Source organism: Austrofundulus limnaeus, unplaced genomic scaffold, assembly GCF_001266775.1.
Source record: "Austrofundulus limnaeus strain Quisiro unplaced genomic scaffold, Austrofundulus_limnaeus-1.0 Scaffold357, whole genome shotgun sequence".
Taxonomy (NCBI): Eukaryota; Metazoa; Chordata; class Actinopteri; order Cyprinodontiformes; family Rivulidae; genus Austrofundulus; species Austrofundulus limnaeus.
Window position 1 is genome coordinate 468,783 of NW_013952759.1, and position 27,335 is coordinate 496,117.

The window sequence follows — 27,335 nt, forward strand, 5'->3', positions numbered from 1 at the left end:
GGAAGGCCCCTGGCTAGTAAGCAGGACCTTTCAGCAGGTAGGCGTGCAGCCTCCACAACTCTGGGTGTGAGTGAAATATCTCCCCCCCCCCCACGGTTGGCCGTGGTGATGAGGCTGCAGTGGTTGGGTGCCTAGGCTCCCGGGCAGCACCTTTCTCTTCGCCGGAGGCGGCTGTGTGGCTGGCTTCTGAGTGCTGGTCTTGGGTTTCGAGTCCCGTCTGGGGATAATGTAGCGCAGAGCTTCTGCCTGCTTCTTCCTCAGCTCGAACTTTGCCTGGATAATGTCGAGAGACTGACCAAATAACCCAGCCGCCATAACTGGTTCATCCAGGTATGTGGCCCAGTCTCTGTCGGGGACATCAGAGAGTGTCAACCACAAATGTCTCTGCGCCACCACGGTTGACGCATCCCTCTGCCCAGGGAGAGTGCTATGCACGGAAGATGTAGTCCGCGGTGAGTCGGATCTCGTTTAAGAGAGGCAGCAGGGGACTCTCGGCCGGTACCTGAGCTCTGAGCTCCACCAGAGCCATAGCCTGGTAAGTCTGGAGCATGCTGATGGAGCTCAGGCTGCGAGCGGCGGTGGCCTGAGCTTTGTAGATTTTTTCTAACTGCGCAGCAGAAAATCTGCAGGGCTTGGAAGGGAGCGTGGTGGGCCCGCTCACACCTTGGTTGTGAGACGGGGCCAGATAAGCTGCTAGGGATGGCTTCATGGGCGGTATGTTTACCAGTCCAGCCTTTTCAGCTCCTTCCAAATCYAAATACGGTCCATAGCCGGGCACTGTGACGCGGTGGACAGAGGTTTGGTCCAGCAGGACGTTAGTTCCGAGACGAAGTATGGTAACATAGGGAGGCGGTTCTTCACCGTGGTCGGTTCAGTGGGGAGGAAAAATCCAGTGAACCACGACGGTTTTTGTGCAGGAGGTGGGGCAGGCCTCTCCACCTCCAGTTTCTGAGCCGCACGACGACACAAAGAGAGAAAAGACGTGTCCTGGTCTGCACCCGCAGCAGCGGGGGCTCCTGGACTCGGACYGGTTTCATCGTCGTCTTCTGACAGACCATGTATATCCAGGCTGATATCCAGCACRTCCTCCCCTCCATGGTGGAGGTCCAGATGAAACTGGGAGGCCTCCTCCTCTTCGTCGGCTAACCCCTCCATATACTCCACTTGGTCTGCCCAGTTGGAAGCGGGGACTTCGACCGAGAGCTCCTCCTTGTCAGACTCGGACGGAACCGGGTTGCTAGACTCGGAGAGGAAAGGGTCCTGGCGCGCGACTACAGCCTCGCCCAGCACTTTCTCYAAGAACTTAACCCGTCTTTTCAGGGTTGAGCGTTAAAGCAGGCGACAAAACGCACACGCTTCAGGCTCCGTCAACGTCCTACGAGCGTGGACGACCCCCAAACAGACCGGGCAAGCCTCGTGCTGGTCCTTTTTGTGGAGCGAGAAGCTGCACCCCTGGGGACAGGGGCGAACTGAAGACTTCTGCTTCTTCTTGAGTAATTTTGTGCCACCCCGAACCACAAAATTCACTCCTTCGTCGAGATAAAATAAGGTGTCTCAAAGTAAGCGTTCCGCGGGCAGACACAGTTACCAGTAGGCAGCTGCAGCTGACACCAACAAAAGCTGTTAAACTAAATTCGAGAACCTTCGAGCAAACAAAGCTAGTTAGCAGCAGCTAATTAGCTAGGTTGGGAGAGGTGTTCTAGCGAGGTGAAGAGCAGTAGAACTAAGGAGTGACTGTGATGCGACAGTATATATATGTGCAGGCGGAGCCTGACATCTGTCGTCATCACGTCACCTGCCTAAAGGCGTGATTAGAGGTGGCTTCAGCCAGAACACGCAGGAGCGTGGGTTCCCATACATGATGGCATGATGTTGTACCGAGTGAATTGACTGAAAGGGAACCAGCTGCTTCGTCTGTCCACCTCTTGTTAGCCCACAGCGTTCATGTGTAGCCGGCGTATCTCCCACCTTCCCCTCTTGAGCCTCAGGGCTCATTAACAAACCCCCTCGACACAGAAACAGATTGGTTTCACTCCCGTTTAAAGGAAACACTAATGCGAGACTTCATCCATGTGCTGCTGAACACATTAGTCTTCATTACCACAGAGATGACCTGCCACACTGACTGCTGCTCTGCTCAGCCGTCTCTGCAGTTAAAGCTCAGCAGATTACTCAATCATTAGTGAAACGCCTGGAACTGTTACAGTAGAGGGCGCTTAAAAGTGGAGCAAATTAATACTACAGTTATTAATGTACCTGGAAAATTTAGTCTTCTTATTTCCATTTTTTCTGTGGTAATGAGTAACTGTTAAAACAGACGTCTAAATATCATTTAAATACTAGGAGTAGGAGGTTTAAATCTATTTGTTTTTTCTTACTAATGATTGATATAACTATATCAAATTTGCCTCCTTTTGATAGAAAGGGTGAATATTTTATTTTATTGATTACATGCTTTACGGATGCACTCTGCCACAGCATATGACACTGGACATGATTATGGCAAATATTTTTATACCTGTCAACATGTAGTTGTGGCAATGAGGGACATTTAAATATTTTAGCACATGCCAACGGTGTGATGTGCTCCTGGGAGGGTAATACCCCCCAGAAAATTTAGAAAAAATCTACTCAAAATGGCATTTTCCAGGCATTTGAAGTGCATTTTTTTAATACTTAGGATTAATAAAGACATAAAATTGTTATATGTTTATTGAAAAAGTAGAACAGTGACTTACAACTAGTCTTTGAGATGAGCTTTATCTGAGATAATAGGCCCTACTTGAAATTTCTACTCAACAAATATACTTAAATTAGTAGCATTAAATAGCATTAAATAATAGCATTAAATAGCATTAAATAGCATTAAATAGCATTTAATATTATGTTTGATTTTCCTACAGTTCATCTTTTAATTCATTTTTTAATCCAGACTGAAAGGAGTTCTTCATTTCAGGCTGAATTGATGGATTATATTACAGTGTCAGTTGTACACTAAAAAGACTGACAAATGAAAAGTCTTCTCAGTGAATCAGCAGCTATTTGATAGAACTCAGAAATGATCAACTCATTGCAAGTTCTGTTTTGAAATGAAATCTGCTCTACAGAAATGAAATTCAAAAGTGACACTTTGTGTCGTCCGAGAGTTTTATAAAAAGTAAAGGTCATCGTTTGTAAACTGAGGTTTCTTTCTTTGGTTCTTTTGCAGAACGGTACAGATTATGGGTTCCTGGTGCGACAGAACTCAGAACTCATGCGAGCCCTCGACAAACTGGAGAAGACTTGTAACACRCTGAGGGAGGAGAATGGCCTGCTGGTAGGACTAAAAATAACTGTGTGTGCACCCTTGATAAAAGACTTTGCAGAAACTAGGACAGGTCCACAGAACAGTTAACAATAAGACTTCATAGCAATTTTTRTTTCTTTTTTACAGGCATTTATGCATTTTATAAAGAGCTCAACGTTTCTTTTTGTACTTAATGTTCAAAGTTTGCACAGGCGGCTGAATCTCTCTCCCATGAAGTCCAAATAAGTATTTGATTGTTATTGTTCTTGTTTTGATGCTCCTGTGCTCATTCATTTTGTTTAGTCTGATTGTGACGTTTGTGTTTGGTGTTTTCAGCGAAAGAGCAGCGCTCCTGAGACTGAGGAGAAGGTCAGGAGGCTGAGGAGGAAGAACACTGAGCTGACCGTTCTCGCTAAGAGGCTGGAAGATAGAGCTCGCAAACTACAGGAGGCTAACCTCAAAGTGGTATGAAATATTTGAACTCCACAGCTGAAGCTGCCTCCCCCAGCTGTGTGTATAGATCTGTCAAGTAGCTTCTGATGCACCGCTGTCCAAATCAACACAAGAGGATGAGATGTTCACAAAACATGTGATTAAGATCTTTACTGAGGAGTACCAGCAACCATTATTGTAAATGCATCACTTTAAAGTCTTAATTACTGTATTTATTCATGTATAATGAGCTTAAAAAGCATAAAAAGTCTAATCCTCTTGTATAAAACTACCCCTAATTTCAGACATACTTCAGGATGTTTAGATGTGTATCCTCTCTGGTGGGAACACATTTGGGGACACACTCATGGACGTGTTTGGAGGAGCTGCATCAAACTTCTTCAGATTTTTTTGGTTTTAACAAGTGTCCTCATTCTGACAGTTTGCTGATACTGTGTGTGGATTTATAAAGACCACAATGAGACTTTCTGGAAGTTTGTCGTTCTTTGTTTCTTTTCTTAACATCAAACTCTTTGTCATGTTGGTTTTGTTTWGTTTTCCTTTCACTCAAGGGTTTGCCTCTAAGCTCTGTTCTTCTCATTCAGGTTAATTCCCCGTCCCTGATGAGACCTGGTTCTGTGGAGCAGTATAAAAAAGCGTTTGCCCGTCAGCGAGCTCGGGACCTGGCCCGGCATGCTGATGTCCTGCTGTCAAAGGACAAAGAGATAGCCGCCCTRCAGCAGGAGTGCAGAGAGCTGGAGGAACGGCTTGGCACAGTCAAGGTAATAAAAAAAAACTTAGAGCGCCACTGCTTTTTTAGAGTTTATTCTTGATTTAAAAGCCAAAGTTTTAAATCTAGTGCTCCGTTTTGCTCCACTCATCTTCTCAAGTCTGCTCTCTGCTGGGCGGAACCGGTACTACTCATCCCAACCTCYTGCTAAAGCTGTATTACAAAGGCTGCGTCACCACTGATGTCTACATAGATGACAGTGCAAGAATAGGCTGCCCTTCTCAATGCCTGTTTGTAATTACCAGCTTTAATGCCAACATCTGTCAGTTGTATTAAAATGGTTTATGTGGATGAGCAGAGTATTTATAGAGTGAATGTTTGGGTTGAATGTTGAATTAGACAGCACAACAGCCAGTTCAAAAGACTCTTAAGTTTGTGGTGTTTGTAACACTTTACAAGATTTTTTATAAGTTTATTTAATAATTTTTTTAGCTGTGTTATGTTGGCCATTCTGTTATTTTTACAATCAATTATTTTTATAGTAACTTTTTAAATACAAATTTGTGGAGTTTAGGAATTCAGCAGTACAGTTTGAAAACATTTGAGTGTATCAAATATTTTTACASAAATGTTTTTTGAACAGCAGATAAAAACATCTCCAGCTCCTCCAGGTTGGGTGGGTGCTGCTTGTGTTCAACAGATTTTAAATGAAATCAAAGATAATTGATTGAATTGARGTCTGTGGTTTGTGAGTTTCTTGTTTGAAGAGTTTCCAAAAGGCGTTTTGGCAAATTATAAACAGACTGTTTTATTTTTTTAATGAGCTCCACATCCCAGGTACTGGGGGCAGAACTGAATTTTTGTTTCTACTTTTCTGTAATTGGGCCTTATTAATTGTACATTGTATTAACATATACAACATATTGTATTAATTGTATTAATTGTATTTTTAAAGGTTTATAGCTCTGGCAGGATTTTTTCATGTTCTAATAATGGATTTATTAATTATCCTTTGGGATGTTCAGAGACTGAGATCATCTTTTTATAACCAACCCTGACCTGTACGTCTCTACAAGTTTGTCACCAACGTGTGTGGAGAGATCCTTGGTCTTCATGATGTCTGTTGCTTTGTGGAAACCCTTATTACTATAACAACTAAATTGCCCACAGTTGGATCTTAATTCTTTGTTTTTTGAAGGTGGGCGGAGCTTCAAATCAGAGAGGGAAAGCAAATGTTCTTGATATTTTTAGACCTATTCAAAACAAGTCATTTTCAGCTATTTGGCTTCATTCAAAAATCTGTTTCACTCTCAGGTTGTAAGGCAATGAAATAGGAAGAATGGGGCGCGTTAATGTGTTAAATGATGGCGTTGTTGCGTCCTCGCAGGGCTCAGTTCAGTGTGGCAGGATGGAGTACGAAAACCTTCTCCGGGTGTCTCAGAAGGAGGTGTTGTGGCTTCAGAGGCAGCTGTCGGTCACTTCCACCAGGCAGCAGCACAACCAGACCTCTGACCACGACGGCACTGAGAGGGGCGAGGAAAACACCAAGGAGGCGAGTCAAGAGGAGGTAAAATCACCATCATCCTGACTTCTATTTGATTTACCCTGTTTCTCCTATAAACAGCCGAGCTTTGCGTATGTATCAAAGATTTGAGTGTTCTGGGTCAACTACAAGCTAACCAGCATTTGTGTTGTTGAGATTAAACATTTGGGAAATATAACCCTCTGAGTTGTTCCCAAACCCTATGTTTACATTAGCATGGATGCTGTTTTGCTGCGTTATATAATGGCTTGTCGTTGGACTCATACTAATCTGCCACAAGCCATAATGAGGCGATTCCCTGCCTTTACTTTGTGCCTGATCAAAGCTACCAAAGTCATACACTCTGATCCTCTCTGCATTAAAGCTGATCGTCTCTGTTTTCTGTGCTTTCACTCCCTGCTTCACTCTCACTCATTTATGATATCCACTGTTCAGATATGAGATGAAAGAAAACATGGATTTTATGAATCTGTGACTTTGCCTACTACTGTGGGATTTGCCAAATTCGATGTATTCAAAGCAGTGAGTATTTGTCATCATATGATCAGGTAAAATCCCTTTGCGTATGCATATTTATATTCAAAACCTTATTGGTTTTATCAAGGACTCCTCTGATCATGAAGTAAAAATCTCAGCCCCTGAAGCTCAAAGGAGAATGCCGATTGTGGTAATCTCTCATCTGTGGGACACAGGCACGCACTCCCAGAAAGGGGCCATGTTGTGTGAACTCTAATCCCCTCTAACAACAGAATGGTACAGTCCAGTAATCCGCTCTGTGTTGCTGGAGCAGTGCTGAGAGGGTTCTGGGTGGTAGGTAAGACTACAGCCGCACTGAGGACTTTTTTTGTCCCTCCTCTCCTGCTCTGGATAAATAGCAGGCCTTGAGTTTCCCCACATTGCACAGAAGGGGTAGGTTATTCTTAAGTTGTTGTGTCTTTGTGTTAAGATATTCATTTTTGACTGTAGTTCTTTTTGGTTACACTCATTGGGTTTTGTGCAGGACGTAAAATGAAAAGCAAATCAGTCATGACAAATCAAGAGTAAAGCAAAAGCTGTAATTTATTGTGTTTGTGTTAGCATGGTCATATTTATTCTTACCTCATTGTAATCAAAGTTTCTTCTTTTAGATCTGCTGTCAGTTTTATTTTATTTTTTTATTCCAGTAAATCAGTCGTTTATGATTGCCTGCCACTTCCATATATATCAGACACAGAGCCATCATGAGGCCTAGTCAAACGCAGCCTGTCAGAAAAAAAAAAACGGTTTTGTAACTGCCATGCTTCGGAGCATCCAGATGCACAATTGAGACGGAGCAAATTAGTGACAACGTGTCAGAAGGTTTGATTGGTGGACATCGATATGCTCCGCATTAAAATGAAAATCAAYGGCCAGGCCAATCCATTAAGGTGCTTTTAAAAGAAGTGATCCAGTTACCCGTTTCAGCAGTCCACRGGGATTACACCAATGTACTTATGGCATTCAGGACCTGCTGAATGGGATCTGACCCCGCTTTAGTACGCGTGGTCCCAGTGTGTGCTAGATACTTCAGAATACCTGGACCACATCGGTGTCACGTCGTAGCCTCACCTCATCGTGCAAAGTGAGTTTCAGAGCTTTGACCTCAACCTGCTCAGTCTGAGGAGGAACCTTCTTCATCTCATCAGACCGAGATTCGTTTCAGATGTACTTTTATTCTGTTGGTTCTGAAACGGAAATAGATTTGTAGAAATATCTAAAATCAGTTTTGTCAGTTTTGGACATTTTAACTGTAAGATAGTTCATGACACACAGGATGTTTTCATTTAATACAACAGGGTTTGTGGAGTTATAAATACAGTAGTCATTTCTGATTATTGTTCTGCTTAAAAATAAACTAATTCTGAAATTAAAGTTTTTATTTCTGAAAAAAATCAAGAATGTTTTACAATTACAAACTGTGAAATTAAAAATTAAATTATAATAAACCTAATATTATCTAAAAAAAAMCCCATAAAAATCCCAAAGATGCTCAGAAGATAATAAAAATATACTCATCAGATGTCATCATCATCATGTCTCATCATTTTATTTATTTTATTTTTTTTTTACTCATCAGATGCTTTGTTAATGTATTTGATGATTTTGGTGTGCACTTCAGTTACTTAGTTATTTTATTAGTTAATAACTTAACTATTATTTTAGTTTTAAAGTTTGACAGCCGATACAATCTGCTGCTTGTCATTTTAACAACTTAATGTTGACAGTAATGTAACATATTTCCATTCGATTTCTTGTCACCGGATAAAATTATAATTTGTTTTGTTTAAGTCTACTTGCGATTTTTTTTAATGCTTCATCATGACCTGGAGTGTTAAAGAAAATAATTGTGGCAAATTTGTTTAAAACAAATCCCATTCATTCAATAGTGAGTTTAATACAGTTTGGTTAAATATAAATGTATAAAATCAGTTTGTCAGCTTAAATTTTCAAAGCCTCATATTATGAATGACTGGTGACATAAATTTAATAATAAACTAAAGCAGAAATATCTAACAAGTCAAATAGATACTAGATGTTTTAGTTCAGGGTTTATTTCATGTTTTAACAACAAAACACCAGTTAATAGGAGTTGCAGTGGATAGCCTCCCTTCTTATTAGAGATGTAATAATTTCTGCATTTGTTCTGAAACATGACTTTACTGACGCCAGGATTCACACAAAGGATAAAATCACAAACAATCACCACTCTCACCTACAAGAGGATGCACCTTTTGATAAATGTCGCACCAGGAAAGCAGTAGAGGAAGATAATATTTAAAGTATTTTATATGAAAGCAAAGCAGGATCTCATCCTTCAGATGAAAGAACCAGAACACCTCCCTGTGTGGAGAAGCTCGTGGTTGCCTGTGAATACAGGCAGAACAGGAAAGTAAAACGTGGACGTATAAAAAGCCAACTGAGTCATAATTAGTGAGCTTTGGAATCATTCACTATGTTCTCACTGCAGGCAAATACGACCCAAATCCAAATGTTTTGTGCCCCTAGACAACCCATATCACATATTTCCATGATAAAACTAATTTTTCCTAAATATCATTACATTTGTTTGACATTCAGCTCTTTCGATACTCCCCTCCTTTAGAGATGGTTTGTTTTTCCTTCTCTGTCTCTGTTTTTTTATTTAAAATTTTTTTGGGGGGTATGCTTATTAAGACAAGTTTCTTTTGAAAAACAGATTAATGTAAACCTAGTTAAATAAAACTTCAAATAAATAAATAAATAAAATAAAATTGAGAGGTCACCGATTCTGTTCATTACTTTCATGGACAGAATTTCTAGGCGCAGCCGAGGTGTTGAGGGGATCCATTTTGGTGGCCTTAGGATCGCATCTCTGCTTTTTGCAGATGATGTGGTCCTGTTGGCTTCATCGGAACGAGATCTGCAGCTCTTGCTGGAGCGGTTCACAGCCAAGTGCGAAGCGGCCGGGATGAGGCTCAGTGCCTCCAAATCCGAGGCCATGGTCTTGAGCCGGAAAAGGGTAGAGTGCCTTCTCCGGGTCAGGGGGGTCGTCCTGCCTCAAGTGGAGGAGTTTAAGTATCTGGGGATCTTGTTCACGAATGGCGGAAGAAGGGATCGATAGGCGGATTGGCGCAGCGTCTGCTGTAAAGTGGGCGCTGTACCGGTCCGTCATGGTGAAGAGAGAGCTGAGTCAGAAAGCGAAGCTCTCGATTTACCGGTCGATCTACGTTCCTACCCTCATCTATGGTCATGAGCTTTGGGTCATGACCGAAAGAACGAGATCCCGGATACAAGCGGCCGAAATGGGTTTCCTCCGCAGGGTGGCTGGGCTCTCCCTTAGGGATAGGGTGAGAAGCTCGGTCATCCGGGAGGGACTCAGAGTAGAGCCGCTGCTCCTCCACGTCGAGAGGAGCCAGTTGAGGTGGCTCGGGCATCTGGTAAGGATGCCTCCTGGACGCCTCCCTGGTGAGGTRTTCYGGGCACGTCCCACCGGGAGGAGGCCCCGAGRAAGACCCAGGACAMGCTGGAGGGACTATGTCTCTCGGCTGGCCTGGGAACGCCTTGGAGTTCCCCCGGAGGAGCTGGAAGAAGTGGCTGGGGAGAGGGAGGTCTGGGTCTACCTTCTGAAGCTGCTGCCCCCACGACCCGACCCCGGATAGGCAGAAGACAATGGATGGATGGATGGATGGATGAAATTGAGAGGAGAAAGCATTTGGCTTTTGCTTCTGTTTTCCCCCATTGTAATGAACCAGCACATACCAAACCAAGACGTTGAAGTCTGACCATACACTGCCTCCCATTATTCAAATTATTTTATTTCTGCAAGAGAATTTAATTTAGTGAAACTATTTCTTATTGTTACTTATTGTAATTGATTTATAATTTTTTTCCCCTCTTCAATGATGAGAAAATGATATTCAGATCAAACTGAGATCCCCCTTTTCACCTTTATTTAAATAATTTCTTTATTTAAAATGTTGAAACAGATTATTACTTCTCTGCACAAGACAAATGTGAAGCACTGAAGGTTTCATTTAGTTCTCTGTTGCAAAATAAAAAAAATTAATGTCAATGCTTCTTCCAGCTCAGGTCAAGTGGAAATCATAAAAAAAACTGTTTAGAATAAAAACCACATTAATTCCACCTTAACAGGTCAGTAATTCAGTTCACATAAAAGTAGGTAAAGCAGTGCTCCATAGAAAATTAAAAATTCATTTTTGTATTTTTTACTTTGGCTCCTTTAACTACTGTTATAACAGTTTATGTAGTACAATGTAGGATAACATGTTCCTAAAGCTGAATCTATTACTTGAGATGAATCAGCTTGCATCGTTAACCGATAAAAACTGTTAAAATGTGTGTAGCTTGTTAAGTCAAAACAAGTTTTATGAGGTTAGTGTGTTGGCACATAAACCTTTAAAATGATTTATAATACCCTCAGCTTTGGTGGGATGCTCTCGGTGCCAGTTATCACAACATTGTATAAATATGGTGTTATGTAATATTCTCTCCTCTGAGTTCATTCGTCAAAACCCTGTCAGATTTATGTCACATGTTGCCTGAACCCTGAGTAGATCTGCTCTGAACTCATTATTTGGAGCGCCAACATTCCCTTTAGAAAAACGGCTGCCTTTTCATCTTTTTTTTTCAGTATAAAAAGAATAATAAAAAAACAAATATTGACTGTTTTTTAGTGGTATTTCTTAATAATTTAGCATTTGCAAATACAGTAAGAAAATAACATTTTGACAAGAATACAGTGAGTTGAAAAAGTCTTCTCTCCCTTAGTCTTTTTTATGTTGATTTACAAACTGAAATCTAAAAACCCTTCCAGGGAGTTTATCTTTTTAGTTTACTTTGAAGACACATTTTCTTTCAATCAAAGAAACAAAAAAAGAAAAAGAAAACTTAGCCATGTGTTACTGTTTACCTCCCAGAAGGTCCATAGTGTGTAGCATCACCATTGCAACAAGTCTCCTCAGGTGTGTCACCCCGAGCGTCACACAGCCAACCACTGGAGTCTGTCCATTCTTCATGACTACAGCTGAAGCTTGTTGGATGAGTGCTCAGTTGGATTGGACTTTGACTGGTCCATTCCTGCACAACTGTTCATCTTTAAACCAGTGGAGGATTGCTCCAGCTGTGTGTTTAGGATCATTGCTCTTCTGGAATGTGAACCTGCATCCTTTCAGGTTTCCTTAAAACCGTTCCCCGTACTTCTCTCCATCCATCTATCCTTTAGCCTGGCCTTCCTACGAAATTCTGCTCGATTCTAATCTGACTTGGATTTCTCTGGTAGAATTTCAACCGGACCAATGGGCGAACAGGGGTTCTGWTATAGTTGTGAACGATGGTGTTGATCTTCTGCACTGTTTTAGAATTTGTAGTCTGCCTGTAGTTTAACAATAACAGCAAAGGAAGGAAATGAAGCCATTCAGTCTGTGTTGACAAGRCTTCTGAATATTGAGCAATTACARTCGGAGAAAGAGGCTCGGCACTTTTTTCTTCCCAGTCGGAGATGGTTGTTTACAGYGCATGCAATTTTYRTTTAGCTTCTTAGCTTAGCTTCCTTCGTGGTCGATCTGACGCACTACAAACRTCACRGCCAAATGTTAGYGGTTGGGTAAAATCAGATCCAATCGTTTTAAGCTTCAACAGAGTCCACACTTCCAGCAAGCAATCATTTCTCAGTAGCCGAGGTTCCAGACCCTCTGTACGAAGCAAAGCAAAGAACAAGGGGCTGTTTTTTTTTTTACCAGGCTATCTTTCTTTTAACTCTAACCAGGCTCCTAGTTTTTCATCATGATGCTGCCTCCACCATGCTTGACTGTGGGAGATTTTGGGATTRTTTCAGAAATATGTTCTTTGAATTGAAAGTTCAAAGACGTCTCAACACCTTCTTCCACATGTTTGTGAAGTCTCCAGTATGACTTTCAACTCATTTTAAACAATCTGATAATTTTTTTTAAACATTGTTTCTTGTCCTGTTCACTTTTCGTGAAAGCCAAGCTCTTTGTAGCTTATAGTGGTCTTACGATGCTCCAATCTCTGCAAATGCTTCATCAGGGTTATATTTGCTGTCTTAGTTGCTTCTTTTCTTGCCCAGTCTGTCTTTTGTAAGTTTTGTGTTTGACCCTTTGCTTTGGTGAGCCCTGTGGCATGTTCAGGGTTTGGGATTTTTCTAATACTCCAACCCTGACCTGTACTTCTCTACAACTTTGACTCTGTGTGTGGAGAGTTCTCTGGTCTTTATAATGTCTCTTGTTTCGAGTAAGACCACTTAAAGGTCCTGTAGTGGTGTTGATTCAGAGCAGTTGTTCATATACTGATCATTTAAAGCTTAGATTGCTCAAAGATAGATATTATTTTACTAAGTGTCTGTCTTCAAGAAATTGTTGCAGCTTCAAAGAAAAATTAAGTTTTCATTTTATGACTGAAACATTTTAATTTCATGTTAAGTGAATGAGTCATGATCAGTTTTTGACAGAAATCATATTTTATGACCATCTAATGCTATTTGACAGGGTGAAAATGAGTATATGAGTATATAAATCATTAAAATATAATTATTTTAATTAAAATAGTCATTTGAAGGCAGAAATCCGTCAKTCCGGCACAGCAACTTCATTTATATAACACATTTCAAACACATGGCAACTCAAAGTTCTTTACATTAAAAACAAAATAAAAATGTTAAATAATATGAAAAAGCAAGTTTGTTTTGTCCAAGGGCTCCCCGTGCTATAATGTTTTTAAAAATCTTTGGAATATTACAAAGGTAAAATGTCAAACAAAATTTTTCAATCCAGTCAAAACAAAAAACTTTTATTTTCATGTACAAAGAAACTTAAGTTGTGTTGTTTGAGAAATGCCCCAAACACAGCTTGCAGTAAGAAAAGCTACATATATATAAATAAATAATCCAAGTTATTTTTGCCTTTAAATGTGCTACTTCTACTATTACTCAAATGTTAAGTTAAYGCTGTTATTCAAAGCAAATATAGACGTTTTTGTGTTCTGGATCAGAGCTCCACCATTAAGACAGAAACCAGTGATGTCTGTGCACGACTGCAGGATTGTAGCGGCTAAACACCACTCAGTGTGTACAGTATGAAGTGCTACAAGCTAATCAGAAATCCCCTGAGGATTGACTGGTTTAACTTTGTCTGACCAAATACAGAATGGGAGTTTTGCCAAGCTGCAGCGATCACCTGATGTTCCTGTATCTGTGACTTGACAAAACCTTAGCAATCCCTACGGAAGAGCCTGGAAAGAACAAACACACAAAAAACGCAGCATCCCTGTTAAAAACAATGCTGCTATTGTTGCGTTCGTGTGTAGGAGCCAATGGAATTAGTGCCTCCTGGTAGCCTCTTGTCACCACCTTCTAACACCATCTGGTCTTGTAGCTTAAAGCTAAACATTATGTAGTTYGTTAACAGACAGATCACAGGTTTGTCACTGAACACTCACAGTGACATSAGTTCAGATTCTTCCAGACCAACACGTTTTATCCAAAATTAGCATTTTATTGTATAAGAATAGCTTCTGCATGAAAGAGCTACTTATCTCTTATATGAAAATGAAAGAGCAAAAAATACTTCTTGATAAAATGTGACTGTCTTCATGAAAATTCTCACTTTAAGCAGGAAAACCCGAGTGCGCTACTTGGGAAAACATGCCTTTTGTAAAACAAAGACTTGTAAAGAGTAGATCCCCTGACTGCACGTGTCAAAGAGCCTCTGATCCTGTTATTGGGTCATGGCCTTGGCTGCACTAGCACAGTTTTATCTCGAGTATTAGTAAGTTTACTCTAAAATTAGGCACCAATTCCCAACTCCTAACTCTTAACAGATATCAGGGGTTCTTCTTCTTCTGCAGAACCAGTTTTCAAAGTTAGATGCAGAAGAATATTTGATTTAAGAGTTTCGAATAAAACTTGTAAACCTTTTTGACCCTGTGATCCAGTCCTGTTGGAGGCTTGAGGGATTCCCTCTGGATTATTCTTTGCTTGCAGTTGGACCACTTGGAAAAGGTTCATTTCTAATCTTTTCAATAGTTTTAGGGTCTAGTTTCAGTTGAACTGTTATCTGTTGCTGAGCTGTCAGTTTGCTCTGTGAGTAGGATTTTTATAGCGTTTTCATCGTTTTAAGTTTAAATGTATAAATTTAAAATAACTAAAGTGTTCTTTCTGTCCCTGTTAGGTTTTAGGGAAGACCCTGTGTGCGGGGTTAGATGAAGCTTCATCCAGGTGTAAGGAGACTCCTGCACAGGCGGAGGAGTCGTGGCTGCGAGTAACGCCCCCACCGGGCCCTAGCCCGACCCCCTCCCTTCAGGAGGGACCCACAGAGGAGCAGCGCCTACAGTTTCTGGTGAGCGCTGGTATACATATTTACATTTCAGAAGGATTCTGTCRTTTACAGGCAATAATTAGATCATCCAGGGCACTTAAAATGTGTTATTATATTATAATAAACTATTTTGAATGGAGGTTCTGGAAAAGAAATGTGAACATTTATTATCTTACTTATGTGGCTCCAACATGTATTATGAATGGAAAATGTCATACTTGTAGTTGAAATACATATTATGAATACTTCCTTCAACATTTATTCAAACATTTTATAAACCTTCACGTCGCTGTCAGTTTTGAATTATTAAATTATTTATAGAGAATTCTGCGATTAATTCTGGTGCAGCCCAGAGCACCTCCAGCAGAAATGATGTTTTTGCCTGAACAACTGTGTTTAATTTGTGTTTTTAAACTTCTATGAGTGGTCGAATAATCCAGCCAGTAAAGCCAAGCTGGCCCAGAAGTGCTACAGCTAACTGCCGCTGCTATTTTTACTCATAAATAAGCACATAGTTTTGATGTGAAAAACTGACACTGATGTAAAAGTTTATAAACATGAACCACAGTACAACTTTAAAGACTAGACTTGTTTAAAGACAGGCCGTAGTCTACATTAGTCCCAGCTGGGTTCAGACTAGTCAGATTGGAATAAAGTCTAAAGTCTAAAACTAAAGTCTTTCAAAACATTTCTGCATCTGCAATAATGTATCCAAACCTGCCCACAGAAGCTTAAATTAAATTAAATTAAATTAAATGTGTTTTTTATTGGAACAAAATGGCCTCGCCTTGTTAAAAAATGCTTTATGAACTGTAAAAGGCAGTTTGTCAGATTTAAACAGCAGTGTTCCCCTGAACTCCACCTCCTCACCCAGTTTCCTCACCTGCTGGTCTTTGCTCCGTCTCACTGAACTAGTTTTTCAGCATTAGAATTGTAGCTTATTAGTAATCCAAAGGTTTATTATATGGAACCTGTTTTTTTTTAATTGAGTTCTTTCCTTCAAATAGTTGTTTAATTATTCTTAGCAGAAAAATAAATATCTTACTAACTTATTGAGGTCTAACTTCTCAGATTTTGTGCCTTTTTCACATGAAGTTGATTCTTAAATATCAGTAGAAACTGAGCTGAGCTAACAGATTTGTTATATAAGGCTGGGATGGGCTGCTTTCTTTGAGCCAGAGTGTTGAACACAATTTTCACATGTCATTATAAGACTGTCCAGAATGCCGTAGTGTAACAGAGCCTTTAACACTAACTCTGCAAAAATAGTCTGTTGAAGTTGATCGTATATGTATTAAAAGTTAATAATTACTGACAGTTTAGATATAATCTTGGCACACGTTTTTTTAGTCAGGGCATCTGTTGGAGTCAGGTTCATACTCTGGCTACTTGCACACGCTTACTAAAGATTTACTTGATTTAAATAAAAACCTAAAGGTTTGTCCTCTCTTTCTCAGTTTTAACAGTAAAGATTTTTGTCCCAGCCCAGATCAGATGAGTTGTTTGTCAAAGGAAGCCCTGAAAGTATCTGTTAATTGTTCTCACAGCCTCTGAAACACTGAGAAACTATTAATGCTCCACTCAGCTTTGGTTCTGTTGGTGAGACTCTGACAGGCTGAATGAGCTCAGACACTTCAGTGTTTCTGTTACATGTAATCTGGAAGGATTAAAYAATCAATATGATGTGTAAGCTTAAAGTAAAATTCAAGTTTTCGAATATTTTGAACACAATAAAACATGTTAACTCTTTGAAACAAGTTACCAAATGCTAAAGTTATTATCAGCTTGTTTTATCCAAAGATTGTCTTTAAATTTAAACAAACTTCCTGTTTCCTTCTTAAAATAATAAACAAATGTAAAACCTCATAGAACAATGCTACTATCACATTGTTTAAAAATATCACTGTCACCAGATTCTTTACAATAAGAGCCTGATCAGTAAAGTTTGGCACCGATTGTTGCTTTTGAAAGACGATGTTTCTTSTTTTTCTGAGTCTGAAAAGTAAGGAATGAAATATTTAACTGGATCCTTATAAGGACAGGTAGTCAGGAAAAGGAGGCCAGTACAGGTAGGATATGATCACATTTATTTCCTGTCAGAAGGTTGGCCGCTGCATTTTGTGCAACCTGCAGGCATCTGAGTGAAGATCCAACGTACAAACAGCTACAGTAATTCCACTGAGAAGGCACCACGTCCTTGATTGCTGTTATCCCTTAAGGTTTTCTTTGTTTCCTGCTCCAACACACCTGATTCAGCAACGAAATTACCTCTTCAGGTTATGCAGAATCCTGTTCAGGTGTRTTGGAGCAGAGAAAAATTGAAAACATGCAGAATTGTGGCTCTCAAGGACCGGGGTTAGACACCACTGATACTGTATCAAAGAGAACCCCGACTAGTTGTTACAGAAGACTTTATTTGATAAACCTTTACATCAATTGTAAAACAAAGACTGTAAAAATACTGTGGGTTGTTTAGATAAAAAAAATGTATTGTCATTCGGACAGCACATTTTATTTAAGCTGCAAAAAATTCTGGTAATGTTGATGTTCACTAGGTGCTCCAGTGTGTGAGGCTGTGAGTGAGCTCTAATCTTTCTGATGGTTAATCTTGGACAATATCTGACAATCAGTCCTTTTAAATCAAACCAGAGCACCTTGACAGAGAGCAGAAGGTAGAAATGACTCAGGCTGAAACTGAAAAAGATGATGGAGGACAACGGAGCTGCTTTTGCTTTAGCACCAGAGCTAATGCATATACATGTGGTGATAAAGCATTAGCATTATATGAACTAAGCCACAGATTCGTTAGTAATATATGTTATGGGAACTGAATGAACCAGAGGTCTTCAACGTTATCCCTCATGACCCACAGCATGTTTAAAATGTTGTCCTGTTTCATCACACCAGATTGAAATGAATGAGCGATTGACAGGCTTCTGATAAACTTGATGACATTCTGAATTGGAATTGAATGATTTGAATCAGGTGTGCCGAAGCAGAGAAACAGCTAAAACATGCATGAGCATTAGGGTTGAAGACCTTTGAATTAGACAACTTCAAAAAGGCTGAAAACCTAATGGGCCTCATGCAAGAACATGTTCGTATTCTTATCCTAAATTTCTCTTACTTTTGTTCGTATGAAGGGTTTGTACGAACATGYCACGTCAGATTCAACAAACTCTTCTATCTTCATGAAAAGTGTGTAAATGAGCTGCATAAATTCCACCTGTTCGTGTCCAGCTGCTCATGTACGCGAGAGGAGATTAGCATAATTACCACCCCAAAAACACCATATAAGGCTATGTTTCCTGCCTCAGATATCAGGAAGTGTCCATTCATGAAAATGACAGCGAAAACTAAAAAAGAAAAACTTTACGAGTTCAGAGATTGAAGTCTGTCTGTCAGAAATCCAGAAAAGAAAATCTGTCAATTTTAGCAGGTCAGCTGTGGAATAAAAGGAGCTGCTAAAAGTATAAGCAATTTATATTGTTAGTCTAAATTATTACATTTAAAATTATAACTCTAATTCAAGCAGAATAGCCATTGTCAAGATAATCATAGAGTGTAATTTATTTTCAACTCAAAATATCTTCAAACTAATGAAATATAAAGTTATTAGGGAGGAAAATCCATCTGGATAACAGCAGACTGACTGCWCATATAATATACGACAGGTCTGGACCACACGTGAATTTTGTTCGTATCTGAAAAAAAATCTTAGAATACAAAAACATTGGTGAATGCCACAAATCCTCACTCGTACGCACAACTTAAGAACAAATCTGTGCGTATGAACGGTTTTTGCATGAGGACCAATGTTCTGTCTGGATGTWTTAAAGCAGATGAGAGGTAGGTCATACTATCAGGATATGAACTTAATTAGCAGAATATAGCTTCATCCAAGTGAAAGGGAAAAATGGACATTTACCATCCGTAACAGTAATGAAAACTACAACATCCTCACTTGATTGACGCTATTCTGACCTTCAAAGCTGCAACTGAGGCACAATCTCCCAAATCGAAGCGCAGATTGCAGTTTAATTATCTTTATTGTCTTGCTGTGTCATCACTGAGAGGACCGTATCTCTTCTAGTCAGCTGCAGGTGGTCAGCAATTAGCCCGTCTGCTCGGCAGCTTCCCTCCACTCCGTCACTGTGGGAGTGTTTTATTCACGTCCTGTGGCTGTGCTGAAATAAGCTGCTTTCTCCCATGCTTCTCCTGCATGTAAGCTGCATTTAGAATAATTAGAGGATGCTAAGCTTTGTAATACCTCAGCGGTGGTGTGTCGGAGGTCAAAACTGAAACTAAAGTCAGTGGATTCTGTTTGACAAAGTGTGAATAAAAAGAATCTGTTAGGTTTGTTACAAATGACCTTGCCTGCATGCACATTTTAGGAGTCATTTCTAGTCGGGCTTGCCGTAACTCTTTGTCACCGTGTCGATCCAGGAACGTGAGCTGAGYAAGAAGAGGAAAGAATGTGAAAATCTAGAGCATGAAGTAAAGAAGCGACAGAAGAGATGTCTGGATTTAGTAAGCACTTTGCCCCACTTTCTCCCTCCATATTCACTTCCTGTAAATCCTCTTTGTACGGTAACGGCTAAGGAGACAGAATGTGAAGATGCAGTTTATTGTCTTCGACAGGAGAGCCAGCTTGAGGATGAGCGAGGCCAAAATGAGCGACTAAAGGAGGAGGCAGAACTCCTCAGGAGGAAGGCACAGCTGCTCGACCAGGTCAGGATGTGGGCCCATTTTAATAGCCCGCTGTATGCTGATCCAGCCAGTAAAACCTGCTTGTTGCTCCTCAGACTCGGGCTGAGAATGAGGAGCTGAGGGAAGACCTCTCTGAAGTGACCGCTCAACACAGTTCAGTTCTCGAGGAGAACCAAAGACTCCGTGCCAAACTGGAGAACCTAGAGCAGGTCCTAAAGGTACTGCAGGAGTCAGATTCCTCTCACGTTGACTGCTCTTCATGTTCCTCACATTTGTTTCCCCCTCTTTTTTTTTTTCTGGACAGCACATGCGAGAGGTCGCCGAGCGAAGGCAGCAGCTGGAATTGGAACATGAGCAGGCACTGGCTATCCTCAAGTTCAAACAGGATGAAATCAAACGGTTACAGCGGGTAAAAACACAACAGCTTTGACACTTTGCATGTTGACAAGTTATTTGAAGCTAGAGCCTTTTTAATGAAAGTGAATAGGGCACTTTGTCCAGCAGGAGGCAACCTTCTGACGTCGTCAGCAAAGCTTTCCCCACTCTCATTTTTTAAAGACTTTTTTCACATATTTTTGTTTTTATTAGGCTCAGTTATTTGCCAAGAGAGAGCATGAAGGAGTGGTTCAGATGCTGGAGGTGAGTTTGTGTAACACTAGCATGCCTTCACACTAGAAAAATAAATGATGACATCATATTCAAATTCTGCCCTTTATTATCCACCTAAAATCATTTATTTATTTTAATTTATTCTTTCATTAAAACAAAATGAGAAAAATCGTATACAATGAAATGAAAGGAAGCGGAGAGAAGAACAAATTTTAATAAATCTACTCCTTWATTCCCAAAAATAAATTCAAGCAGTAATAAAATGCATGTTTTACAGATTTAGACTTTGAAATAAAAACAAAAACATCTTGATTGAACAACAGTTTATGTCCTTATATCATCAATTTAAACATATTAATTATTCTGGATGTTTTAAGATCAATATCAACATTATTCCATAAACATGTTCTTTTAATTGAAATGTCCAGAAGAATTCCTGGTCATTCCATCACTCTTTTTTTTAAAGAAAAGAAATCTTGAGTGTTTGGCAAAATCACACAAACCAGAGGTTCAGATTCTTTTGGAGTAAAGAGACTTCTTGTGTATTTATCAGTGCACAGCTTTAATGAAATGAGCGAACAGCTGATCCATCACTGAGAAGCTGTTTTTGAAGTACAACCAGGTCAGGAAAACCAAATGGATGTCTTCTCTCTTGCTGCGTGTCGTTCATGCTGGCTCRAAGCTCGATCCTAACAAACTTTGAATGAAGCTAAATCCAGACGAAAGCTGAAAAAGCTCAAAAACACGTCAGATAATCGATCGAAGCATGAATCCCCACAGACATATTTCTGTCATTGGTGGTGCTTTTTGTTTTAAGCCACGTGTATTTTATTTTAGGACCTGACTCAGCTTGTGTTGCAGAGGGAGCTGGTAGAGTATAGCTGCTCCTTTGTTTGATTTTTTTTTTCTTTTTCTTTTTTTAAACTGCTCATTTCCTTCCTCTTGTTTTTCTCTCACTTTCTGCCTCTCTGTTTTAAACTCAAATCATCACAGGAGAAAGTCTCTTTTCCCTGCARAGAGCCTGGGCTTTTTATGTGTGTGTTTACCTGAGCGGCAGGCGTCGGCTGCTGAGGGCCAAGAGACGTTCTAGTGATTCTGCTGTTTCCTAATATGATAATATGCTTTCCTAATATGTCTTATTTCACAAGCATGTGTTTGTTTTTGTTCTTTCCTGTGCTTTCTTCGTGCTAACCAGAGTACACTGGACTGCATGCAGGTACTTTATATTACCTACCCCCCCCCACAAAAAAAAACAAATAAAAGAAATATGATTCAGATAGAAAACAAGACCCCAGCTTCTTTGATTTAATCCCTTCACACATTTGTTTTGTGTCTGTAGCTGCATTACACGTAGGAATTACAAGCCTAGTTGCATTTCTTGTGAAGTAGTGTTGGTTTACCAAAGTATTATTTAACCAGGTCATTGACCCGAGGTCAGAAAACAGATCTGTGACACAGTTATCACTTCCAGCTGCACTGACAACATCGACCAAGTTCATCGTTTTTGCTCATATCGTTTTTGTGCTAAAAACTAAAATCAGATTGCTGTTTTTTTATGAGATCATTCTGCCCGTCCATTTTAGATCACTGATGCTGTTTGCAGTCGACAGGAAATGTTCAGTTTCACGCAGCCGCTTCAGTCAGACCAGCCTGCTAGAAAACTTCCCACCACAGCCGGAAGTGAAGCTGGAGCAGAGCCGTGCACCCACGCCTGCAGAGTTCTGCCAAATAAACGTTATTTTGTTTTAGTAAGACAGAAGCAGCGCAGCGTCTCAGAATCTGTAACAAGTTTCCTGATGAGCATTTTGCCCCTGGTTTCCATCAAAACAGGAAACTATCCCACTCTGTTTAACTAGACGTCTCTCCTTTTCTGTCCTCTGATCCTGGAGTTGTGTTTTTTTAACAAACGTTTGAGTGACACTGGTCTGTTCTGCAGAAACCTCACTGTAATCATTGAATCCATTATGAAACACCATGTTTGTTTTTATCTGCTAAAACTGGTATGAACCTGTGAAATTTATGGTTGTCRGTAATTTAAAAAAAGCTTGTCGTGTGAACGGTTTCTGCAAGACAACAGCTGTGGTTTTAACTTTTACACTGCTTACTCCCTCACGTGACTGATTTAAGGGAAATTCCACCTTCAGACACCAGCAGTGGCTTCAGAAAGTATTTCACACCCTTTTTACCGCTTTGCCATGTTGCGATCTGATGCCACAACTGTTTATATCCTTTTCCCGCATTACCCTAYGCTCAGTGTGTTGTAATGACAAAGTGAAAACAGGATTAAATCAGTTATAAACTGAAATATCACCTCTCYACAAATTATTCTCCATCATAAGTTGAAACAGATGCAATTAGTCAAATGTTTTTGGGTTTAAATCAATTTGCCTCAAATGTAAATTTTCCTCAGAGTCTTTTTACGCTCAGTTGTTTAGACGGGTACCTTCTGTAGACAGCCTTATTCAGGTCTGTCCAGAGAAGTTCAAGTCTGGATACTCACAGTTGAAAACCCTGAACTCTGGAACAGGTTTTTATATAATTGGCTTCACTCAGTTTGTCCTCAACTCTGATCAGTCTTATAGTCCCTGCTGCTGAACCCCACTGGAGTCCATCAGTTCAAACTTAGTATCATTAGACCAGGGGATGTTGTTCCTTACAGCTTGGGAGTCCTTCAGGGCTTTCAAGTCTTTTGCACTGAGATAATTTGGTTAAGCCACTCTGCCCTTAAGCACTGTAATGGATTTTCTGAAATAGYGACAAACTCAAAAATTAAATAAGTCAGAGAAGTTGTGGCTCTGATTAACACAGTGTAAGAAGTAATTATTTACAGATATATTACCCTTTTAATTCAAAATGACACTTTCCAGCTCATCCTGGGGGTCCCCGAGGTGTTCCCACGCCAGAGAGGGTRCATGATCCCTCCTTTTCCCCGAKGCTTCCTACCAGCGGGACRTGGTTGGAACATCTCTAAAAAGAGGCTTTCTCATCAGGTGCCCGAACCACCTCAACTGACTCCTTTYGATGCAGAGGAGCAGCGACTCTACTGAGCTCCTCACATTATTTCTAAGGCTGAGCCYGGCCACCCTATAACGGAAGCTYGTTTTGGCAGCTTGTATCACYTGTGGTCATTACCCACACCTCATGACCACAGGTGAGGGTTGGAGCGCAGAGTAGTAACTCGAGARCTCTGCCTTTCGACTCGGCTCTTTCTTCACCAAAATYCTTAGAAYCAGAAACCTAAAACAAGGTTGATTGGTTTTTGCTCCGAATGTCAGCTAGGAGCACTTTTAAAGAGATACGTGGGCCTGTCTTATGTCTAAACAAAGTGGACTGTAAAGGTGCCCTGAGAGGACGTATGTTGTGACTTGGCGCTGTATAAATAAACTGCATCGAACGGAACTGAAGTGTGGAGACGTCACTGGTGATTTAATGAAATGAGAGGCAGCTGAACTAAAGATCAGGTCTGAAGTGATATTTCAGTTTTTCTTTTCAAGTACATTTAGAAAGTTGTAAAAAAAATCTGGTATTCTTCATGATGGGGTATTGACTATAGATTAATGAAAAAATAAATGATTTAAGTATCTGCTGAAACAATACATTGCATAAAGGTAAAGAGGGTCTGAATACAGTAACTAAAACAAAATTTGTATCACTTTTGTGTATTYATAAAAGTCAAAAAGGAAAATTTGTGACTCCACAAGTCAGATTCTGCTTACATACAATTGGATTGATTCTGGCTCATATGGTGTTAAAAGGTGGATACTGTATTTCCAGTCATCCTTTCGTCACTGTGTATTTTTGTTTTATTTTTTGAATGTGTGTTCTCCTTGTTGCATGTAGTCAAAGGTCCGAGACCTGGAGGAGAAATGCCGCAGTCAGAGTGAACAGTTTGGCTTGTTGTCCCAAGAGTTGGAGAAGTTTCGCCTGCAGGCCTCAAAAGTGGACCTGGCCAGCTCAAGCCTCCTCAGCAATCCCAGCCTGTCAGTTCTGGCCAACGGGGTGGGGCTGACTTCAGAGAGAGGTGAGCAGCTGACAGCAGTTTGYTTTTTACAAACACAAGATTGAAAGTAATAACACTGGTAGGGTAAAAAGCCTCTGGTTGTGTTTTARATAGTAAGCATTCAGTGTGTAATGGTACCTGTACTATCGTCAAACTGTCACAATAATAATGTCAGGGTCCGTGTGTGCTATCAGAAAAGGATTATGTTCACTTAATTATCCACCTAAACTCATTTATTTATCTTAATTTATCCATACGTTAAAACAAAATAAGAAAAATCTATATACAATGAAAGGAAGCAGTGTAACAAAACCTTTCACTTGTGAATAAAATATTCTTATTTACTTTAGAAGATGACACAAGTTGTGGTCTGCTAATTGTCACGTAGAAAAAGGAGTGAAGGAATATACGATTTAAAGCTCTTAACAACAAAGTAAAGCAAGAATGATATTATGTATTTTTGTAGATAAATGTTATTCAGTTCTTTAAAACCATGTTTTGTACTTTTTTCTGTTTTGGTGTTTATCACTTTGTTGTTTTACTCATGGCCTCTATGATACTAATTATGCAGCAAATTAAATAAAAGTGACATGTTTTTTATGTTGCAGACGTTGACAAATCCTATCTTTCTTTACACGATTTGTTACTTTACAACCTTCCCACTAACAATGATGGTTTGTTTTTTTTTCAACTTCCGCTTCTGGAAGTGCTTTTAGTTTAAATTTGTTTGTTTTTCCCATTTTACTGAGCCTGTATCAAACCATGACACCAAAGTTCAGATGTGCTKATTTAAGTGTATCAGTACACTAAGTAAGAAAACATGGGCTGATGTTGAATATTAAATTGTTTTTGTCTTTTTTGAAGTGGCTGGTGTCGATTCTCAATCATCTAGGACCCGATAAATCCACAACACAAATGGATTTCTGTCCTGTGGCTTAGCAGACTTGTTTCAGCCACAGAACAGAACAGTTGYTTTGTTTTTAAACCTTTTTTGGATTTAGTTTTTGAATATCAGTGAGGTTCAGATCCCCTTAATCTCTTGTGTTTAACAAGTGATATTTGTAGAAACCTCATGTTGAATTAATCCCAGCTCTCACTGCTTTAAATGTAAGAACAATGTAAATCTAGCCCGTACCTTTCCTCTCCCTAGACTGCACTGATGGCACTTTGGATTTGGTGTCTCTGGGTGAGATAGCCTTCTGGAGTCTTGAGGGAGGTGACCCTCTCTCCTGCCCTGAGGGTAATGATCTGATCGGCCCACTCTGTGTCTCTGTTAATCATGCTATGTGTTGCACAGCATGTTCTGACCCTTCATCTCACCTCCACCATCATTCTGAAGCAGAGTTTGTAGATCTCATCAGCACATGACGATGAGAGTCACAGAATGAAGGGCAAAACRTCTGCAGAGAGTAAAACCAGCTAAGCCCCTTAATTCTGTTGGTGCGACACCAGGTAGTGTGACCTCTGACTTCAAACAGATGGAGACAGGATTTCTTTTACTTTTTTTTTTTTTTCCGTCTCTGCCTCCACTGTTTTAATCAGCCATATTCAACCTTGAGCCTAATGCATGTGAACCAACGATCTCACCCATTTGACCAGTCACGGTCATCCAGGTTAACCAGCAGCACGGCTCAGTTATATGGAGAGTGAACTCTCCTCCTCTCTCCTGCTAGATGTGGCCGCTGCACTGCGCTTAGGCTCCACCCCCCACGCTGCAGGACTCTGCAGGGYGGAGCGCTCGCCTGTCACCAAGCATCGAGAGCTGCCCACAATCAGCGTCAGCAAGTCTTCCTCCACCAAGTCAGAGACCGCTCACCACACCCCGAAGTCTGACACCCATCTCAGTCCACACAAATCAAGCCCCACACACGAGGTACTTGTTCCCCTTCTTTTAGTTTTCATTTAGAAACACSGAGGAGTTCACACTGAAATTAAACCCTGTCTATATCACTGTATGAATAAGGCTAAATGTTATCAAAGGACAAGTTTAGCTCTTTGTCTAAGGTTTTGTAGAAAGGTAATAAATGAATCTTATTTCCTGTTTGAACAACTTCAGTTTGGATGTAAAAAGTTAAATTCTGATCCCATTATTGAGCTAATGGCTCGTCCAAATGGGACCGTAACCAAAGTGGAGTATCTGTGCTAAAACCAGTGTCAAACATTTCATATTGGTTCACACAAATGTTATTTTATCACATTTGCTTTTGTCAGGTTGTCAGTATGGACATTTCATAAAAAGTATGAATTTCCTAATGAAATTGACCCCAAGCTGCACAGGAAGTGCTAAATCTAAGTCTTTTTGCACTGCAAGGCCCGGCCCAGGTTAGCCAGTCCTGACTTTAGACTTGGATTCAGGGTATTGGCATTAGCCCTAATGGCCCAGTACCACCACAATTTCTGGAACCCTGAAACCTTTACTGGAAAACCAGTCCTTCAATGCTGAGTCAGAGCCAGAGTTTGCACACTGTTTTTTTTTTCTATTGCTAAAAGTTTTGGCTGTAGCTACAAAAACTCGTGCTTTGTTAGCACAGAATTTGTGTTTGTGTTTGTTTCGTAAATCAGGAACACTGATGTCGCACCTATGTTGTGATTACAGGTCACCTCCATATTGACCTTCATATTAATAGTAGCCATTGATTTAAAAAAAACTTTGTCAAAATGAATTAGACGTCATGTCTTTAAATGCAGGTTGATCTCAGTTGTTGTTGTAAATACAGAGCAGCTGACTGAAATTAGCAAATGCTAACCTGCATTTTTTTTCCAGTTGTCATAGTTGTAACAGTATTTATAACACCTGTCTTTTCTTAAAGCTTAAAGAAAGTAAAGAAGTGGTAGTAAAATGCTGCATATTATAAAAGCCTTAAAATATGAGCTTACATCTGATGATAGATGATGGTTAATTCTAATTTCTGATTGTAAGTTTGTTGTATTTTTCATCTTTCATCGTTGTTCGCAGTCACGCAGATACCTCAAGAGTTCCAAGACAACCATGCATGTCACATTGTTTGTGTGGATTTAATGGATTTAAAAACCTTCTTAACCTGATTGTCATCTGATGCAAGTACAGAGCAGAGCTGATTATGCAAGCRCTTGCTTTTCACATGGACTTAAGATGAATATTTAGGGTTCCGCTGCCTCGACTTCTGCTGCCTCTAAAAAGTCAGGATCATTGGTGG

At 40.1% G+C, this 27,335-nt stretch overlaps 1 protein-coding gene across 11 annotated transcripts in view; it reads left to right on the forward strand.

Moving 5' to 3' along the window:
* Window positions 1-27,335, forward strand: part of tspoap1 (TSPO associated protein 1) — a 67,060-nt gene that overhangs the window by 14,575 nt on the left and 25,150 nt on the right. For 8 of the 11 annotated variants that reach the window (XM_014023090.1, XM_014023092.1, XM_014023096.1 and 5 more), the window contains 14 exons: window positions 3,209-3,316; window positions 3,623-3,751; window positions 4,324-4,500; window positions 5,836-6,015; window positions 14,694-14,861; window positions 19,287-19,370; window positions 19,482-19,571; window positions 19,646-19,768; window positions 19,855-19,959; window positions 20,139-20,189; window positions 20,997-21,029; window positions 24,000-24,180; window positions 25,310-25,399; window positions 25,833-26,032. In XM_014023090.1, the coding sequence (XP_013878544.1) occupies window positions 3,209-3,316; window positions 3,623-3,751; window positions 4,324-4,500; window positions 5,836-6,015; window positions 14,694-14,861; window positions 19,287-19,370; window positions 19,482-19,571; window positions 19,646-19,768; window positions 19,855-19,959; window positions 20,139-20,189; window positions 20,997-21,029; window positions 24,000-24,180; window positions 25,310-25,399; window positions 25,833-26,032 (1,719 nt within the window). Of the gene's footprint in view, window positions 1-3,208; window positions 3,317-3,622; window positions 3,752-4,323; window positions 4,501-5,835; window positions 6,016-14,693; window positions 14,862-19,286; window positions 19,371-19,481; window positions 19,572-19,645; window positions 19,769-19,854; window positions 19,960-20,138; window positions 20,190-20,996; window positions 21,030-21,354; window positions 21,376-23,999; window positions 24,181-25,309; window positions 25,400-25,832; window positions 26,033-27,335 lie in introns of all 11 variants that reach the window. The other 3 variants (XM_014023087.1, XM_014023091.1, XM_014023089.1) reach the window with 3 other exon arrangements.